Below are 20697 nucleotides of genomic sequence, written 5' to 3'. Positions count from 1 at the left end.
AGCATTTTGTACAACTTGTCTGCCTCTGTGTTATACTTGGAGTTGAAAACCTAGCTAAAAACCTGGTGTGTTTATATTTGGTATGTGGCATGTGTATATTTACCGCTGCTCAGCAAAATGTTCTGGGTTTTGTTTGTTTGTTTTAATTTGTTATAGCCACCAATTAACTGTGGTGGTGTAGTTTGAGACTATTCCAAACTGTAAAATCAGTAAATACAGTAAAAAGATGCCTATGTTATAGCATGCAGGTTGCTAAACTGACTTTTTTTCCACAATATGTTCAGTCTTGTTAGGAAGAAGGCAGCTGGGCTCGAATCGGCAGCTACAATAAGAACCAAAGTTTTTGTTTGGGGACTGAATGACAAAGACCAGCTGGGAGGGCTAAAAGGTTCCAAGGTATGTTTTTTGTTTTCCTACTTCAGTATAAAACAGAAACAGCTAAAAATAAAATGTATGAGTCTCACACAACTCAAAATTAATTCAAATTTAATCAGAATTTTACGCTTTATTATCAAAAGTTACAAAGAGTAGGTTTTAATGGCTTTTTACTGTTAAGACATGTAGATGTCTGCTGAGTGGAAAATTGGAGAAAATTTGCGTTTCGGTTGTTACTCTGAAATTCAGTTTGATTTTTAGCAGCCACTTAATCATTTTTTTAGATGATAGTGAGTTAACTGTTCTAAAAACGTGTAGCACTCTATACATATTCTGTTTCTTTTGCGGTTGTGTACATGAAATGAAGATATTGGTGAACTTTTTTATGTATTACTTGTACCAGGAGCTGGTGTAGTCATCCAAAAAAAAGAAGTTGAATTCTAATCTTTTGGTGTAATTTGATTACAATTCAGTGTAATTTGAGAGGAATTTCAGCCCTGTGTGCAGCCATTTATACATATTTTTTAATACAGTGCAAGATGGGAGGTACATGGCAAATGTTTAATCAATTTAAGATATCATTAATCTGAAAAGTATGTTGAGAGCATTTCTTTAATTTATGCTGTAAATAAAATGTATAGTATTGTATCCACAGAGTGCTTTTCAAGAAACAAAAAGTTAACTGTTACTATATTCTTTGGTTTTCTCAAGAAAACTTTACTAAAGACAGTCTTTGTTTATATAATGTTTTGGTTTTTCTCAGTTTTTGTATTTATCATGATTTCAGTATTAAGTGCTTTTTCTTGGTTTCTGTCTTTTACCTGGTATATATTAACTGGTATGTGTGAAGTGTCTGAATAAGATGGGGTGTTTCATATATTTATAAAAAAAAGGCACCTATTAGATTAACTGGTTTTATCACTTAAGAATAGCTCTTTTTTTTAAAGTATAAAACTTTAAAGTGTATTGTAATGATTTTTTTTTTTTCCTGTCTGCTCTAGATAAAGGTCCCTTCCTTTTCAGAAACCTTGTCTGCCTTGAATGTTGTACAAGTAGCTGGAGGATCCAAAAGCCTTTTTGCAGGTAATATATATTTAAAATAAATACAATTATTTAAGGGCAGAAACAGATTTCCAGCTGTGAAACATTAATGGTGTTTCAAACTTTTTTTCTTCATTTTAGTGACTGTAGAAGGTAAAGTATATGCCTGTGGAGAAGCCACAAATGGAAGGTTGGGTTTAGGAATATCTAGCGGAACTGTGCCTATTCCCCGCCAGATTACAGCTCTCAGTAACTATGTGGTAAAGAAGGTGGCTGTTCACTCAGGTACTTACTATTGCTATTCTTATATACATAACCATAACATATTACGCCTGAAAATAGTTACTCTGCAATTTTCTTGGGTGCTGTGGTGTCTCAGCATATCTGATGTTTTTTAAATTTTTAAAAATAAATACAGGTTTTTAAATTCTGTCTGTTGCATAAAATGTCAGATTAAATGTAATGGTTCTGTTATTAACACCTATGTAGTTGGACCATATTTAGCTTCTTACTTGCTGGAAGTTAAATTTGGTAACTTCTGAATAGTTTTGTAGTCTGATCCAAAGAAAGAGTTTTGATTTTTGAATATTGCTAAATAGTGGTTTTCTTTTTCTTTTTTTTCTTGCAGCATTGAAAATAGCAAATTGAATGATTTTTTTTTTTTTAATGTGCTGGGAAACCTACTCACAAAACTTCTGTGTTTTAAATCACATAAAAACTCTGAAGAAAATAAGTAACATGTATTGGGTTGAAAGGCTCGTACAATTACATTGTAGAAGTGCAGCAGTGTCAAATTTCTGAGATTTTGCTAGACCTGGTGCCTGCTTGAAAGCTTGAAAATTTAAATCTCTGTTTACACTTCTAGGTGGCCGACATGCTATGGCATTAACTGTTGACGGAAAGGTATTTTCTTGGGGTGAAGGAGATGATGGAAAACTTGGTCACTTCAGTCGAATGTAAGGATACCAAATTTGTCTGTATTTCAGTAAGAGAACGTTTGTGTTGCATGTTATAACACAGCTGACCACCACTATTGACTAATGACAGGATTTTTAATACAATGGGAATAAAAAATTGTGTTGTGAAAAGATTTTTTCAGCTGTGTGTATCAATTTATGGTGCAGCATTTGTAGCAGTCTTCAGTCATTTAAAAAGGAGGCATTCAATTAATATAACACTTGGAAACATACTTAGTGGATAAAGTCTTTAATAGTATTTTTGAATGTCACTGATGAAATGGCACACTTTTGGACATAGAGTTTTTGGTAACTTTTGTAAGGTAAGGTTTACAGAGGTGCCTTGAGGTGTAAAACTGTAGAAGTTTTACATCCCTGAGCTGTAACAGTTCATAATGTAAGCCTGACAGAGTATTTTGTAGCCCTTTTCTTTAGACTTCTGTTCACAAACTTGTTAGCCAGAAATAAATTTCTTACACTTTTCAGTAATACATAGTTTAATCCTCCACAGGACAGCTTTGAGGAAAATTTGAATTGTCTCAGGATTTTAATTTGTATGCACAATAGAACAGTGTTTTTAAAGAGGAGAAAAAAAACCCCAAAACATAGTCCATGGGGAAATCTTTGTCATTCTGATATATTTTAAAGACCTGCTCAGAATACATAAAAAATTACAGTGCCCAACTCAGATGGTTAACATATGACAACAAATAACTCTTCGTAGGGGTATGTGTGTCAGATCAATGAAACGGGAAATCCAGATTAGAGCAGTATGGTTTATCGTTCAACTGCCTCATGTTTTCTGTAATTTTATTAAAAGTGAGACTTGGAACTCTTGGGAATTTCATGGGAGCAAATTTTCCAGAGGCTATGCATGATTTTATAAAACCTTAATAGTGGCTCTGATGCACAGTCAATATTAGAAAACCTTGAGTTGAAACTCTTCCCTGAATTTAGAGAATATTGTACCCATATGAATAGTAAAAGTTTCCAGTACTCTCACAGAAGCCTAACAGTAAATTCCAGTTATAATTTCTCTCTTGTAAAGACCAAAGTTGGGATGGGCGTGTCATCTCTTTGATCTTACTATCTGGCTCTGTGTCCACAGCTAACAAATTGCTCAGCTTTAGGCAATGACAGGATATCAGTTTTTGCTTTGTATTATACACTTTTTCATTGATTTCTCACTTTGGTATTTTGGCTTTGTCACCTAAGTTTTGCAGTGTACACATAAAATATTTAAATGAAGTTTCAAGTACATTAACATAGTGTAAACATTAGATTTATGGTGCTGCTAAAGAGTACGTCTTGGAATAATAATGTTGCATCTTATTTTATCTTTAGGTTACTGTTAGTTATTGCTCAAAATGTTTTGGATTATGAGTATATTGTGCAACTGTTTCCTAATTAAGGCAATGAATTATTTACTAATTTTCTCTAGGAACTGTGATAAACCCAGACTGATAGAAGCGTTGAAAACCAAACGCATACGTGATATTGCTTGTGGCAGTTCCCACAGTGCTGCCATTACCTCTAGTGGTGAACTGTATACATGGGGTCTTGGAGAATATGGAAGGCTAGGACATGGAGATAATACCACACAGCTCAAGCCTAAGATGGTAAAATAAATGTTTCTTGTTTCTGATGAAATGTGAATGTGTGTGTTTGTTTAATAAATGATTAAAGCTAAAGTAAAGCCAAAAGCCATGAAAGCAGTATGCAGACGTCATTTTGGAGTGATCTAAATTAGGTTTTGGTACACATGCCTCTAATAAAGGGTAAGCTATTTCAGAAAGTCTCTTTCTTGGGAAGTGATGTGAAATGGCTAGTGCTGTTTTGAACATTCATGTCCTGCATCTACTGTGATACATTGCTGGAAGCTATTACTGTCATTGAGCGATGTTGGATCCTGAGTGAGCAAGGCTTGATAATCCCTTGCTAAATGGCATGCTCAGGCTGGGCACAATCAATAAGATCAGTCATAAGAGCTTGAAAATATCTGTAAGGTTTTAAAACATAATTTCTTTGGAACATCTTGCTTACTTTTTCTATATTGTAGGTTAAAGTGCTCCTTGGCCACCGAGTCATTCAGGTTGCTTGTGGAAGCAGAGATGCTCAGACTCTTGCTTTGACAGATGAAGGTAGGAATGTCTTGTTCCAGAAGCTTCTAGCGCATGGGAATACTGTGACCGTTGTTTGACCTGCAGTTTGGTGTTTGTTAGGTTTGGTGTTTTCTTGGGGTGATGGTGATTTTGGAAAACTGGGCCGAGGAGGAAGTGAAGGATGCAACATTCCTCAGAACATTGAAAGACTGAATGGCCAAGGCGTTTGTCAGATTGAGTGTGGTGCACAGTTCTCGTTGGCACTGACCAAGTCAGGAGTGGTATGGACATGGTATGTTACATTTGCCAGAAAGTAGTAACAAAGCAATTGCTAAGTATGTGTTGTATTTATTGCTGTTTGACTGTCTTAAGTCCACCTGTGCCTTACCTGTGTGCTTTGTCTTTTAAATTGGCAAATCTTCAAGACAAGCCGTTATCTGTTCGATTATTCTAACACTGTGTCTTGTAGCATGCGCAGTTGTGTATTGTACTCTGTTAGGATGCCTGGGTCTTACTGCATTAGTGGAGGAAGGGGAAGATAATTCACTCTCTGGGGAGCAGTGGAGCCTGTAAAGGAATATTAATTCAAGACTTTGGAGTGGAGTGGGAAAAAGAGAGCCTGAGAATCATAGTTTGGAGTATGTAGCCTACAGCTAAAGCAGAGACTGAGGGAGTAAAGATGTAGTAGAGTAAGGAAATAAGTTGTAAATCAGATTTGAAAAATTTGCTAGTTGGTGCTTGTGTTTAATCCCAGTGATAAATGAAGTTTTGATTTCAGAAGCTGCATTGACAAAGGAATGTGTAAACAATATAATTGTTCTGAATTTTACATTTACTATCTGTTGCAGGGGTAAGGGTGACTACTTCAGGCTAGGCCATGGCACAGATGTACATGTACGAAAGCCACAAGTTGTGGAAGGACTGAGGGGTAAAAAGATTGTGCATGTGGCTGTAGGTGCACTCCATTGCCTAGCGGTTACTGACACTGGACAGGTACGTTGTGCATCACCCTCCTTTCCCCTTTTCCCTTGTTCAGAAAGGAATAAACTAAACTGTTGAGGAAGAAGAGTGTAATAGCATCGGTGCTGATTAAATGGAATAAAAATTTCTTATGATATTTATTTGCTTTTTAAAGTCCTGAATAAATATAAGCATGATTGTAATTTAAAATATATTAGCTTTCATACTATTATTGGAGTTTAAATGTTGTTGTAGCACCTTTTGTAATATTTTCCTAGTTCGTGTATTATTTCATGATCAGTTTCCTGCTTCTCACTCTTGAAATGCAGAAGCAGTCATAGTATTCTGGACAGATTTTTTTTTTTCTGCTGTGATCCAGCATTATTGTAGTATTAATTCAGATCCCCAGTGTAATTACTATGCAACTAATTCTTCTAACTTACTGTTCACTGTGAACATTGAATAATTCATGAATCAACTGATGATTTATGAATTGGCAATAATTTATTAATCATCTGATAAACTGCTGCTTAGATTTTTTCTTTTTTCTATTGATGTATGATAATGCCTGCATTATTTAATGGGGGGGGAAAAAGTCAAGGCAATAGGTTCTCTAAAGTGTCCTAGACTAATAATACGAATCACTAAGATTTCTTTATAAGAATTTTTGAGAAAATAATTAAATGAGGCAACCAGTGAAGCAAAGTAATATGTAGAAATGTTTACTGGCAGGTTTACGCTTGGGGTGACAATGACCATGGGCAACAAGGCAATGGAACTACTACAGTCAATAGAAAGCCCACTCTTGTCCAGGGCTTGGAAGGCCAGAAAATCACTCGGGTTGCTTGTGGGTCTTCCCACAGTGTAGCATGGACAACAGTGGATGTAGCTACACCATCTGTTCATGAACCAGTACTTTTCCAGACAGCGAGGGACCCTTTAGGTGCTTCTTATCTTGGTTGGTATTAATTGCCTTGTGTTGTGGCTTTTGTGGTTTTGTTTTTTGTTTGTTTTTTTTATGCCATTAGAGACTTAGTTGTGTGTGTGGTTTAACAGGTGATAGAAAAGTACAAAAAGAAAACCATCTTTTTAAAAAACACCACAAAACAACAACAAAAACCATATACACCTCTAAAAAAAAAAAAAAACTCCAACAAAAGTACTTCCTGAAATTGGAAGTTGTGAAGGACTTGTTCAGAAATAGCATTAGTTTGAACTTTTATTGTTCTTGAGGAAATTGAAATGCAACGTCCTTTATCAAATGCCCCAAAGACTTTGTCTTTAAGATGGGATAAGACTTTATGGAGGTAATGGTAGGTGGATGCTGCTGTAATACTGATGGTCTTACATGTTACCTCTTGCTATAATTCTTGATGCTACTGTTACATTTTGTTTCTAAGATAGGTGACTTAAGAAATAGGGAGGCAAAACAGCAATATTTTCTGTTGAATATAAAAGCACCAAACATTTTGCTAATTAAGCATTTTCATGAACAAGGCAATCTATTTAAAAAAGAGCAAGTACTACATATATAGAATATTTGATTAGTATTTTTAAGAGTACCTAATAAATATTCTTGCTATTTGAGAAATTTCTGTGTAAGTAAAACTTGTTTTAGATGCTGATCACCAAAATATTGATATCTGTATTACCTTAATCTTCATGAGTAAGTAACAAGGTGGAACACTATTTTATGAAACCCATTGCTGCAAAGCCTCAGTATTGACTTTAATGTTGTAACAGTAGGCACTGCGGTTCAAGAATATACTGTGGAGTTAGTTTTACAGTCATCTTTCTAACTTAACAAGAAGTTAAGATAAATCAGTTTCAGTTATGTATTACACCACTAAAAAAAGCTCGCTTTCTCTTTTTTGCCTTCACTCCAGGTGTTCCTTCAGATGCAGATTCTTCTGCTGCCAGTAACAAAATTAGTGGGGCAAACAGTTCCAAGCCGAATCGCCCTTCTCTTGCTAAGATTCTCTTATCACTTGATGGGAATGTGGCCAAACAGCAGGCGTTATCTCATATACTGATGGCATTACAAATCATGTATGCCAGGTAGGCATGCAAACATTCTTGTCTTCTGCAGAGCAAAAGATGACATAACTTACCATCTATTAGGGTCTCTTGAGTCAGGTATGAATTGTTGTACAAGTTTGGACTCCTCAGGATAGGCCTAAGCTTCATTTAAATTTTCTTTTGATGTTGATGTTAGCTTTATGCTGTTATGTTTTCTTTACAGAAGCTCCCAGTGCCTGGGGAAATTTTTTTTTTTATTTAGGAAAGCTCAAGTAAATCGTATAAAAGGAATGCAAGTAAATCATGATAGATGATATGTAGGAAGCAGCGGGCATCAGGGTGGAAGGAACAGTAAAACTTTACAGTGCCCTCCTTGTTGGTAGAGAACAGAGTATTTGTGCTAAAACTTATGAAGAGGAACTTGCGTAAAATAGTGGCCTTAAAACACGGTATTTAAGCATCAGGCCCAAAGGAGACTGGAGATAAACTACTCTCTAAATTCCAGAGCTTGGAAACCTTTCCTTCTTTTATTAAGAGAAGCTAATATAATTTTTTTCCAAGTTCAACAAGGGAGTATAATGAGGTTTATGTTAATCTGTCCTAAATGATTTCAGGGATGCAGTTGTTGGAGCATTGATGCCTGCAAGTATGATTGCACCAGTAGAATGTCCTTCTTCATCGCCAGCCCCCCCATCAGATGCTACTTCTACAGGAAGCCCTGCAAATGGAGATGAATGCATGCTTGTAGGAGATATAGAAGAAAGGCTGAGCCCAAACCCATGGCAGGACAGGAGAGGGGAGGTAAAGTGTCAAATGAATTTTTCCATCAATGTTTAACAGTAAAGCTGAAAAATACTGTCTTGTTTAGTTTGATAATAGCAGCGATTAAACAGTTCTTTCATGCTCTAATTTCAGGAGTGGGTACTCTGCCTATGTTAGATTTGGAAAACTAAAATTTTAGTGTGAAATCAGTTTTAAACTTTCAGAATGCACTGTGTCATTTAAATGCAATTATGCTGATTTCTAGCAGAATTTTTAGTAGTATTTGAGTTAACATGAAAATATTAACCATTTGACCAGATACTAAATTCATTTTAGAGGAGTGATCTTAAAAAAAAAAGTCAAGACTAAGGGAATATTTGACCATTATTTAATGAAATGTCATTGTAAACTTGTATCAACTAATGTAGACAGGAGGGCCTGAATGGAATAAGGCTTGCTACTGAAGAGATCTTTTCCTTTAAGAAACTATTAATTTGACGCATATTGTTAGGGCTTGTCTTTTACATTGTAGACTTTTCTGCAGTCACTGATGTTTTATTGTTTGGTTTCGTAGCAGCTGGTATTGAGGGTTGTGTTGGCTGGTTTTCTGTGTTTAGGAACATAAAATAGAAGCTAAAAATACAGAGAGCAAATCTGTTGGTTTTGAATTTATGGCTGTTTTTAAATTGCTGCTGTCTTCGAACATAAGCCTTTCTAATAATTAGGCTCTTAAAGGCTTTACAGTATCTTGTTGCAGCTTTTGTTAATTATTATTTGTTTTGGCTAGGTTGTTTCTTCAGAAGATGCTGTGACACCTTCTGCTGTAACTCCCTCAGCTGCTGCTGCCTCTTCTCGTCCTTTCATTCCAGTCACAGATGATCCTGGAGCTGCCAGTATCATTGCAGAAACCATGACAAAAACCAAAGAAGTAATGTTGTCAATACCTTCTTTAAAACTTAAGCTCTTACCATGCTTTTATCAAGCAGTTTTGCTTCTTTTGTGCTTTTAAAGTTACTCTGTAAATGACTGCATCTTTTAAATTTATCCAAAGACAGAGGGATTTTTTTTTTCTCCAATGTTAAAGGAGGTTAGTTTTAGGAAAGCTTTTTCACTTGAGAAATGGGTTTAACAGTAGGTTAATTTGGGAGCCATATAATCCCAGTTTTACGAATTGTTTTAAACTACCTTTAAACTTCTTCAGACAAGTTAACTTGTTCGGATTCAGTGAAATACTTCTTTAATCTTCACTTTCTAAGTATTTCTGCAATTTGTTTTATAGGATGTAGAAAGTCAAAGTAAAGTATCCGGCCCAGAACCACAGTACTTGGATGAGTTTACTAGTCTCTTAGTACCAGATGACACACGTGTCATGGTTGACCTGCTAAAGCTTGCTGTGTCCAACCGAGCAGGTGAAAAGGGAAGAGATGTTCTTTCAGCTGTGCTGTCTGGTATGGGAACAGCTTACCCACAGGTCAGATTTTGATTCTGTTGCATTTTAACCATGTCCTTTTTATTAGTAGCTTACTAGAATATTTCCTTTGTATTTTTCTTATATTGAAGTGTAATTCAGCATACTGAGAATCTTAATAAACATGAAAATTTGAGTTGATCTTAAATGCATGTTAACGTTAATTATTTTAATGGAAATATTACATGAATATATACATGTGCTACAAATGCCAGCAATAGACTATTTCCTCAATTAGACATTAAAATAGAATTAATGAATAGAAGCTTAAGGAACTGTATTTGTGTATTGGACAAGTGGCTGTGGCTATTGGAATGAAGCTGAATTAACCAAGCTCTAGTTCCTGGATCTGCAGAATGTTAGTTTAAAAACTTCCATGTTGGTTTTGTTTTGCATCTGAGTTTATTTCTCAAATTGATGCAGTCATTATTGCTAGCTAAAAATGTTGCTAATATATTATTAATGATAGAGAAATTCTTTTTAACTTTTAAGATTTACATTTGATGCATTGAAGTTTCTAACTATTTGCAAAGTATCCATGGGTGTGGGTTTTTTGGGGACAACTGACAAACAGAATTAATAAGTGCTGTAATATTGGATACCAGCAGCTATATGAAAGAATGTTACGAATCATAAATTATGTATAGAATATCTGCCTACAGTAATGACGTTAAAGTTGTTTAATGTTTCTTGTAGCTTTATCCTTCAAATTTGGTGGTGGGTTTTTTTGGGGTTTTTTTTGTTGGTTTTTTTTTTGGTAATGACTAACAATGCATTTCTTTTAAGATGCTCATATGATGTAGTTAATTTATGGCTTCGCACTGCTTAGAGTGCTTTGAAACATCAGAAGTGATTATGCAAAACTGATTTTTGTGTTCTTTTATTAAACTTGGCTTCACTAACCAAAAAGATGAATAATGACTGCTAAGGAGTGTGCACTGAATTGAGAGAAATTTTATTTATTTATTAATGGTATAAATTACAAGACAGCTTCAGTTTTAAACAATGAAATCTTAAGGTATCTCTGAGTGAACTAGGATTGTGGGAGAGCCTAACTGATGCTATTCATGTAGAGGCAATTGTGTGGTATTTCTCAAATTGGTTTTTTTTTTTCCCCTCCCCAAATTTTCAATGATCAGCTATGTATACTCATGTTCAGGGTTTGAAACGTAGTTGTCCCTCTCTCACCCCAGTTAGATGCATGCTATATATGCACTTATACATTATTTCTGGTTTTTTTGCTTCTAGCATTAATAGTGAGTAGCTGAACAACTTTGTGTTTCTGGGTACTGTTTTGGGGGTTTTTTTGTTTGTTTGTTTTTGGTTTGGGGGTTTTTGTTTGGTTTTTTTTTTTTTTTGTTGTTGTTGTTGTTTTTTGTTTCTGTGGGTTTGGGTTTTTTTAACCTGAAGAGTCAGAATTTTTATTTGAAACTGCTCTTTAAAAATGAGTACTATTGGAATTTTCTCTCTAAACAGTGTTTTGCAATATCACTTACTGGTTAAATATTTACACCTTTTATTAATCTCTTGGCCTGTGCTTTATGGTTTAGATTTTACAGGGTTTTTTTCTGTAAGAGAAAACAATTATTTGTGTTGTCATGTAGTTACTGGAAACTTATGTTGTTTGGCTTTTAGTTTTAGGAGTTTTTCTAGGTTTAACAACACCAAAAGAGTATTTTTGAGTGAATATGATGCTTTATGTATCAGAATTCAGAAAACAAATTATTTATTTATTTTAAATTTAGGAATAATAGTTGTTGGCTTAGATTTCTTGGACTAATCAAACTTACTTTTCGTAAAGTGTATATTTTTCTTCTCTTAGGTTGCTGATATGTTGTTGGAGCTGTGTGTCACTGAACTAGAAGATGTAGCAACTGATTCACAAAGTGGTCGCCTCTCTTCACAACCAGTTGTGGTAGAAAGCAGCCATCCATATACAGATGATACATCTTCTAGTGGCACAGTTAAAATACCAGGTATAGAATTCTTAGAGTTACTAAAATCCAGTTAATTTCAAGCCTGCATGCATAAAATTTTTCCTTAGCTTGCCAAAAATGTGTATTGAACCTTTAAAGCCATGTTATGCATCCTGTCATAATAATAATGAAGTATTTCTTGAAACACTTATATATACGCATTTTTGGGTTCCTTGGCTGTGGCTGCAGTTGTATATCATTGCTCTTTTCTGTTCAGTTATGAAGCTGAGAAGGACTGAGTCATTTTCAGGGTCAGTAATTGAACACCTGTCTTCTAGTCTTGGGCATTAGGGAAATACTTTTTTGTTTTAACACTGTCTTTTCATTTAGTGCTTCCTTCAGATGTTACCTAGTACTTATCAAAAGGTACGGGCAACAAAGAGCTATTTGCCTTAACTGCAAATAGACATTTTTTGTCTGTTGCAACTTGAGTTTGAAATGTTCAGAATATAGTCTTCTGTCTGCTAGACCCTGCTCATCTGAGCTTGCTATGATGCAAGCCTTTCAAAGAGAAGAAATTCCAGACAAATAATATCTTTAAACCAAAGGAAGTTATTTTTATTAATGAGTTTTTTGGCTTCTGAACAACTGTGTTTGATTTCATGTGGATTTCTAAAATACTGCATTTGTTCACGGTATTGATTGCTCTGTAGAAATGCATAAACTCTTTGTTGCTGTTTAGGTGCTGAGGGACTGAGGGTAGAATTTGATCGCCAGTGTTCTACAGAGCGGCGTCATGATCCACTCACCATAATGGATGGTGTCAACAGAATTGTTTCCGTCCGATCAGGTTATGCGAACTAGTGCTTTTCAAAAACCTCTTATGTGATTTACTGTTAAATGCTGAATGAAATGTACCACTGTCTGTGTCTGACTTAATCTGTGTGAACTGATACTCTGTTTTAAACTAAAAAATATGTGGGATCTAGACACAGACATGTAAGAGTGATCTTACAACTCTCAGTATAGAGAATCTCTCAGCAGAGCATGTCATCATATTCTTCCTAAGAGCAGTTAGAGTGTAAAAATTCAGTGTTTGGTACCCCTGCCAATGTGTGTGAATTTCTGTATAATCAAAGTATATTTTAACAAACTGGAACATAATCGGAAAAGGTTACTTCTTTTGTTAGCTTTGTTTTCTTTTTCAGGTAATACTTGCAGTACTTTAAGCTTTCATACAGTCACGACAAATGCTCTTCTACTGTCAAATGCCCAAAATAATAGCTAGGTGCTTTCTTGTTTTCAAACCTGGCCTATATATGTGACACTACTTGAAATCTTCACATCTTTTATCCTGTTAAGTCTGATTTCATTTTTGAGTACTATTAATTTGCAGTAGATTTTAGAGGAATATTTTTAAACTCATCAGATGTTACATTGAACCTACCCATATATGACATCATGTGCAAGGGTCTTGGTGGTTACTGCCTGTGCTTAACATTTCTGAGCAGTCATGATGTGGGCTTTTACTGTTGACCCATTTTTCTCCAGACTGTTTCAGATGCACATGTGTTTCATTACTGAGATATTTCTGATTGGATTCCTGGTTGGAAAAAGCTGTAAAGCTTTATTTAATGTATATGTTATATATTTTTGTGATATGAAAAGGTAATTTGAAAAAAGGACAATGGATTTTAGTAAGATCTTGTAATTGTCTTTTGAATGTGGTATTAAAAGTACTGAGGGTATTTGTTAGCAGTGGCAATTGAACTGTTTAAGACTTCCATTTTATTAATGTAACAATTTCATAGTTATGTTCATGTGCTTTACATAGAGTTTTTTCTTGAATGAGTTTGTGATGTTTATAATATATAACCAGGGAGGGAAGTTGCTATTGATGTGTGGCTTGCATATTGCCTCAGACAGTATAGATGAATATGTTCGTATTACCTGCTGTAACAGGTCGTGAGTGGTCAGATTGGTCTAGTGAATTGCGAATTCCAGGGGATGAACTAAAGTGGAAGTTCATCAGTGATGGCTCTGTGAATGGATGGGGATGGCGATTCACTGTTTACCCTATCATGCCAGCTGCAGGTAAGGTATCATATATGACTGAAGGGCAAGAGAGTAGATCTACTTGTCTGAGTTTTACAGTTGCATTTATTGCATGATATTTACATATCAAAGTTCAACAGTTCTTTTGCATTCATACTAAGAAAACTTTTTCATTCATACTTAGGAAGCATTTCAACAAAGTCCTGAGAGGTGCACTTGTACATAGGGAAGAGAGAAAAATATTTTGTAATCACTCTCGTTGGCCTCTTCATCAGTGAAGAGAGGATACTTTTGAGGCATAATTAATCTGAAATTTCTTTTTACTATTACTATTAATGCATCTTTTTTGGAGTTAGGTGAATTATGTCAAGAAACTGCCTCTTCCAGTCCCTTCAAAGGGAGGTGGAATGGACCAACTCAGATGCAGACTGGCACTCTAGATTGCTGTGTTTGGTCAGCAAAATCCTGCCTGTGTTCTGTTCTTATTTCAGTCTGAGGACAAATCTTCCCCACCTTTTTTTTTGCTGTTGTTTTTGCTTTTTGTTTCTTGCAGGCCCTAAAGACCTTCTCTCAGATCGTTGCATTCTTTCATGTCCCTCAATGGATTTGGTTACGTGTTTGTTGGATTTTCGCTTAAATTTTGCTTCCAACAGGAGTATAGTTCCTCGTTTGGCAGCTTCTCTTGCAGCTTGTGCTCAACTGAGTGCCTTAGGTAGGTGTCTTAAAATTAAGTCTCTTTGTTTGAAGTTAAAATGATTGTTTTAAGTAATTATGTTCTTTGTGTGCTCATGTTTCTTTAGCTGCTGGCCACAGAATGTGGGCCTTGCAGAGACTACGGAAACTGCTCACAACAGAGTTTGGCCAGTCTATTAACATCAACCGGATTCTAGGGGATAATGATGGAGAAACACGAGCTTTGGTAAGAAGGCAGTGGTGCTCTCCTCTTCACATTTTTCACATTAAGATTTATGTGAGGTGTTAAAATGCTAGCCCTGATGTACAACGTTTTTGTTGTTAATGGCAAAATAGGAAATGTGCAAACGAATAGCCCTTTTGCACAGGTCTGCAAGTCTGTAAAAGTACTGCATTTTAGAAAAAAATGGATAATTCCAATGCTGGATAGATATGGTTTTGTATTAGGAAATGGACGGAAGTGATACTTCACATAGCTAACTGTAGTTTGGGGAGTTATTAATGTTTTCTTGTGGTCATCTAAACAATGTACTTTTTGTAATACATACAGTAAGACTAACTTTCTAGTTCTGTGGTTTCTCTAGAGTTTCACAGGGAGTGCTTTAGCTGCTTTGGTCAAAGGTCTTCCAGAAGCTTTGCAGCGACAGTTTGACTATGAAGACCCCATTGTGAGAGGTGGCAAACAATTGCTCCACAGCCCTTTCTTTAAGGTAATGGGATACAATCAGTAAAGAATTCATTAGTATAGTTCTGGATTTTTTTTCTGAGATATGGTAAGCTCACCTAGTCCTGTATCTGAAACATTTTCTGACAAAATCAGGATACTACTTTTAAAAGGTGAATCAAATATACAAATAAAGAATAAGGAATACTTAGCTAGGCAGAGGTAGAGAGGTCAGGAAAACATCTTGGAAGTACAGTAGACTACACTTTTTGATAAGTGATTTTTGAGTTGTCCTAACAGGAGTGTTGTATATTTCTATTTATTTATTTAAATACTCTGAAGCTTGTATTTACATCTAATTGGAACAAGTAAGAATGTCTTAAAAGGAAGGCTGTTCAGTTTTGGACCCTGTACTTCAAAGTAAAAATAAACAAGCTGAGGAAGTCTAGAGAAGAGCAACAAGAATAAAAGGCTAAAAAAAGCCTCACATGTAGTCAAAGTGAAACCAAGAGGACTTACTTAAGGAAAAGAAAGTCTTAAAATATGTAAAAGTTCATACAGGGAAGAAGTAATCCATTGTTCACAATTATCATTTGTAGCATTGATTTGAAATTGAATCAAATTGTAAGTGAATTGAAAATTGATTTAATTGTAGGAAGCAGACTTCGTTTAGAAATGGAAGGTAAAAAGTTCAGCACATGGTATTTGGTATAGAAAAGTTATTTAATCTATGAGTGTTTTTCACAGGGGGTTTGTGAAAACTTCTAGATTGGAAGAGGAAATTAGATACATAACCATGTGAGACAGTGTGGGTACACTTGAAGCTGCCCTATCAATGAGGGTAATGAAGATGACTCTTAATGTCCCTTGCACTTTACTTATCTTTGAGACTGTATTCAGGCTCTACTGGTCTATGAGCTGTTCAACTACATCAAACACATATTACTTTTTATTACACTTTTTCATATATCTCTAAAATGTTTTTTGATTGTCTGCAGGTGCTTGTGGCTCTTGCTTGTGATCTGGAGTTGGACACTCTCCCTTGCTGTGCAGAGACACACAAATGGGCCTGGTTCCGGAGATACTGTATGGCGTCCAGGGTTGCTGTGGCTCTTGATAAAAGGACACCATTACCTCGCCTTTTCCTTGATGAGGTACTGCAGGAATATTTTAAATGGTTCATGGAATATATGAAATTGTTTCATTTAAAAAGATACACTGAGTTTCAAGTATTTTATGCCAACTGTGGTAGGAGTAACTGATAGTTTGAATAATGGTTAATCCAAAATCTTTTACAGGTAGCAAAGAAAATCCGAGAATTAATGGCAGATAATGAAAATATGGATGTTCTTCATGAGTGCCATGATGTCTTTAAGAGAGAACAGGATGAGCAGCTTGTCCAGTGGATGAACAGGTTATTTCTTTCAACTGCCATTGGTTTGGTCGTGTGATGCTTCGTTGTTGTACAATGAGAAACTGCATTTTTTTAATGACTTTTTAAAAGCTCTTAACATTTTGTTTGTTTTGTGTTTTCTGCAGACGACCCGATGATTGGACGCTTTCAGCTGGAGGCAGTGGAACTATTTATGGTTGGGGTCATAATCACAGAGGACAACTTGGTGGGATTGAAGGGGCAAAAGTCAAAGTCCCAACTCCATGTGAAGCTCTTGCTACCCTTAGACCAGTGCAGTTAATTGGTGGTGAACAGACTTTGTTTGCAGTGACTGCTGATGGGAAAGTAAGGGTACAACAAAAGATTGTTTGTTAGACTCTCTCGAAATATTCATCCTCAGTCATAAGGGGTTTGGCTAAATAAAAAACGATGTGCATAGCACAGATTTTTTTTAAAATTATTATTACTGGTAGTAGTAGTTTTTATTTTATTTTATTTTATTTTTTTTAAAAAGAAACTGAACTATACCAACTCCACCAGTGCAGTCTAGGAATTCAGTGTACTATAGCATTAAATGCATGAAACGAGACATGTATTTTAATTCTCAATTCAAAACTGTGATCAGATCTTGGAAAACACAGCTGAATACAAGTAACATCCTCACAGAGTCCCATAAAACAGGACAGACAGTAAAATGTGGTGGTGTTTATGTCTCTCTGGTGGGGAGAGGTATGACTGGAATCTGAGACTGTTCACAGTTGGCTAAATGTCAACTTACTAGATATTAGATATTGCAGGATCTAATTTGCAGATGCTTAAATTCTGAGTGAAAAGGCATGCCATGCAGAGGTTTAATGTAAGGTGTAGGAGAAAAAAAAAAAGTAGTTTACAAATTTGAAAAAAGTCTTATTTTGATACAGATGGCAGCTTTGTGTTAAGGATGTGATCGAGAATTTTAGGTAAAGCTTTTTATAACAGTAACATTCACCTAGTGAGATACTGTAATGATTCCTCAGCAGTCAGTATCATCCTTGTTAATGATTCACAGAAGGGCAAGGGACAGATTAATGGCATTGCTTGACATCATTTGTTGAGAGAAATTACTTTCAGATAGACAAAAAGAGAGTGAAAAGCAGTACTTAAAACTGTATTTATGGGGTGGAAGGGGAAGAAGCAACTGTGTTTAGGTGTGTATATTTCACAGAAGAAAGAAAACTAGTGCTGTTTGAAAGACACAGATGACAGATGATTTTGTAATGTTATCACGCAAAGCTATGGTTTCTTGACACTTTTACAAAATCAGCCTTAGCATTTAAAATTAAATCTGTTAAGTCAGTGACAGTTCATATTGACTTGAATGTAGCTGTATTTTCACAAACTTTTCTGAAATTTTAAAAAATATTTCTTGTTTTCTAGAAGAAGGTATAGAGGCATGTAAGAAACTGGTTTTTTTCAGGCTTTCCTTTAACTGTATTCTAGTATACACTTATTAAGAATTCTTCTCTACAGCTGTAGTGAATGTTCTTCAAAAGGCAAACAAAATTACATTTTTTTTTTTTTTTCTTCACTTTAAAGTTGTATGCCACTGGATATGGAGCAGGTGGAAGGCTTGGAATTGGAGGAACAGAGTCAGTTTCTACTCCAACTTTACTGGAATCCATTCAACATGTGTTTATAAAGAAAGTTGCGGTGAACTCAGGAGGAAAGCACTGTTTGGCATTGTCTTCTGAGGGAGAAGTTTATTCTTGGGGTGAAGCAGAAGACGGTAAACTTGGTCATGGAAATCGCAGGTAAGTAATACTTTGAAATGTTATTTTTAAAAACTATTAATGGATACCTATTATAGTTACTATGTATTTGAAATGTATGAGTACTGCCTATATGTAGAAGTCAGTGTTAAGTAGTTATGTCAAAATATAAGTTTTTAAATTGGAGAACTACAAAATATTTTTCAGATAAACAGTTACTCTGATTTCTGTAATTAGATGTTGTGTTCTAACATATCTGTGGATGCTAAAGCCCAGTGGATTTCCTTTGGGATCTCTCTTGTAGGTATGTGGATCTTCAAGGCATTTTAGGGAGCAAAACTGCGATTGTGCTTCTGATCTCCACATGCATTGTTCCCTACGTTAAAGGAGAAGATCTGTTGTGTTAGAGATAACAATGGTCTGATCCAAAAAAGAAAGGAAAAAGAAAAAGGAATGCTGAAGTCCATGGGGGGCAACAGCGCATTTTATGCTAGAAATTTTGATAATGTATCTTAAATTGGACTAATTTTCCAGAGTAAATGCTTAGCTTTGGATTTTAATGGAAGTGGCTTTGTAGTTTCAGCTTACCTGTAATGCTGTAGTATAATATATGGTAAAATATTTCTAGCTTTTATAGGTGTCTAATAATATATCTGAATGACTAATTAAACATAAATCTTTAGGATAATAAACTGGAGCAAAAGCAAATACTCAGTTATTTTAGGTGTCCTTGTACTCATTTTAAAAACCTCTCTCAATACGTTGGTGAACCTGAATGGTTTAAAAGTTTTGTAAAGACAAGTATTTTCATTTCAGCCCTTGTGATCGTCCTCGTGTAATTGAATCTCTGAGAGGTATAGAAGTGGTTGACATTGCTGCTGGGGGAGCACACAGCGCATGTATCACAGCTGCAGGAGACCTTTTTACATGGGGAAAGGGAAGATATGGACGCCTTGGGCATGGAGATAGTGAGGACCAACTGAAACCTAAACTGGTAAGAAACCTTCAGAGTTTTATGCAGACTTAGTCCAGTTCTTACTTTCTGATTTGTAACTTTTTGCATTTCTGCATATAAAGAACAAAAGGGCAAAATGATGGCATGAATTTGTAAGAAACGAACAGTTGCTTTAGAAAACAGGAATGGATTGGAAGAATAAAGTGAAAGTGGAGCTGCAAAACTTCTCTAGAGGTCACTAAACAGCTTATAAGGATTTTGTTTTAGAGAAGTCTTAAAGAAAAACCTGAATCCCCCCAGTAAGTAAATTCCACCTCTTCACAGGAGTAGTTTGCACTGAAAGTAACAAGTGAGCTCCTTGTCTACTGGGTCCCCTCATTGTTTACTTCCTGGAAAATATACCAGTGATTATAGTGATAGCCACTTGGTCACTTGCAAACTGCTTTTTTTCCTGATGTAATAATTACTCTCTGAATTCTCATGATTGAATACTGAGATGTTACTGAACTATATACTAAGTTAATAAGAATTTAACCTAAGTAATTATGTAGCATTTAATTGCTATTTGCTAAAGAAATTTGAGTTAAGCAATTATTCACGAAGAAGATAGCTGTTTCCATTTGATTCTTAAGTGGTAAATTTGAGAACTTGGACAGTATGCAATGTAGGAAGAATGAGTATACTGATTAGCTGACGAGTTGTAATTCAGACCTGTGTACTCCTGTGAACTAGACTGTAAGAGTTTAAGGTAGAGTAGTGGTATTAAGGAAACTGCCCTGCCTTTGAAGTGAGAGTTCATTTTGCTAGCTGTGTTCTCTTGCTGAAAATACAGCAAAAGGTAAGATTATATTAGTTGAATCAAACTGAATGTTTGTTACTTTTATTCAGAGCTCTGTGCATATGTTTCTGTTCATGCAAGCATTAACTTTTTTTCAGTGGGACAAATTTGTGGGACAAAGTATCATATATTCTTAGTCCACTTTGGGACCTTATCACCTGTATCCAGATGTTCTCATTTCCTTGTCCCCCAAAAACCAAGGTCTGCCCACCTATCCTATATATCTTTATACATCTTTTCCCCTTACATGTTCTCGGTTAGTATGAAAATAGATAATCTGTAGATGAGTTGAAGTATGTGAAGTTCTATGCTGCTTTGGATGATGGATTGTGCTACCTACAATCTATTTCGAGTAGGGTGAGGACGGGGAGGATGTGATATATATGTGGGTCACCATCCTTTTACTTTGTGACTCCAAATCCCACACTTCATCACTAGATGGCAGCATTTCAAAAGATGTTGATTAAATTCAGATTCTGATGCAAGTGCTAGAAAACTGTATAAACTAGTGAAAGAGTATTTGAAAGTAAGACTTTTTTTTTCTTAGTGTATGCAATACTCATCCAGAGAGCCTGAAATTATTTCAACAGAATAGTCTTTGATAACCTTACTTGTTTTGTTTAAATTGTTTTCCCTGACTTTTTAGGTCAAAAAAATTGAACTACTTCAATTAAAAAGAATAATCGAGTATTTTAAATACATAGTTAGTTTTCATTTTGCTGGTTTGAAAACAGCAAAGCCCTTTGAGTTGC

General features: G+C 35.4%; 1 protein-coding gene across 6 annotated transcripts in view; it reads left to right on the top strand.

The window, feature by feature from the left end:
• The window catches only part of HERC2 (HECT and RLD domain containing E3 ubiquitin protein ligase 2), a 116575-nt gene that overhangs the window by 71253 nt on the left and 24625 nt on the right, over positions 1-20697 (top strand). For all 6 annotated transcript variants that reach the window (XM_049834041.1, XM_049834040.1, XM_049834042.1 and 3 more), the window contains 24 exons: positions 285-396; positions 1377-1458; positions 1558-1701; positions 2282-2372; positions 3814-3991; positions 4432-4513; positions 4595-4766; positions 5323-5467; positions 6167-6392; positions 7321-7492; positions 8068-8254; positions 9003-9143; positions 9495-9686; positions 11506-11659; positions 12342-12449; positions 13562-13693; positions 14208-14366; positions 14455-14573; positions 14932-15057; positions 16010-16165; positions 16310-16425; positions 16551-16749; positions 17980-18194; positions 18969-19146. In XM_049834041.1, coding sequence (XP_049689998.1) covers positions 285-396; positions 1377-1458; positions 1558-1701; positions 2282-2372; positions 3814-3991; positions 4432-4513; positions 4595-4766; positions 5323-5467; positions 6167-6392; positions 7321-7492; positions 8068-8254; positions 9003-9143; positions 9495-9686; positions 11506-11659; positions 12342-12449; positions 13562-13693; positions 14208-14366; positions 14455-14573; positions 14932-15057; positions 16010-16165; positions 16310-16425; positions 16551-16749; positions 17980-18194; positions 18969-19146 — 3586 coding nt within the window. The remainder of the gene's footprint in view (positions 1-284; positions 397-1376; positions 1459-1557; positions 1702-2281; positions 2373-3813; positions 3992-4431; positions 4514-4594; positions 4767-5322; positions 5468-6166; positions 6393-7320; positions 7493-8067; positions 8255-9002; positions 9144-9494; positions 9687-11505; positions 11660-12341; positions 12450-13561; positions 13694-14207; positions 14367-14454; positions 14574-14931; positions 15058-16009; positions 16166-16309; positions 16426-16550; positions 16750-17979; positions 18195-18968; positions 19147-20697) is intronic.

This window comes from Accipiter gentilis, chromosome 31 (genome assembly GCF_929443795.1).
Source record: "Accipiter gentilis chromosome 31, bAccGen1.1, whole genome shotgun sequence".
Classification (NCBI taxonomy): domain Eukaryota; kingdom Metazoa; phylum Chordata; class Aves; order Accipitriformes; family Accipitridae; genus Astur; species Astur gentilis.
This window is presented reverse-complemented; position numbering and strand designations above follow the sequence as displayed.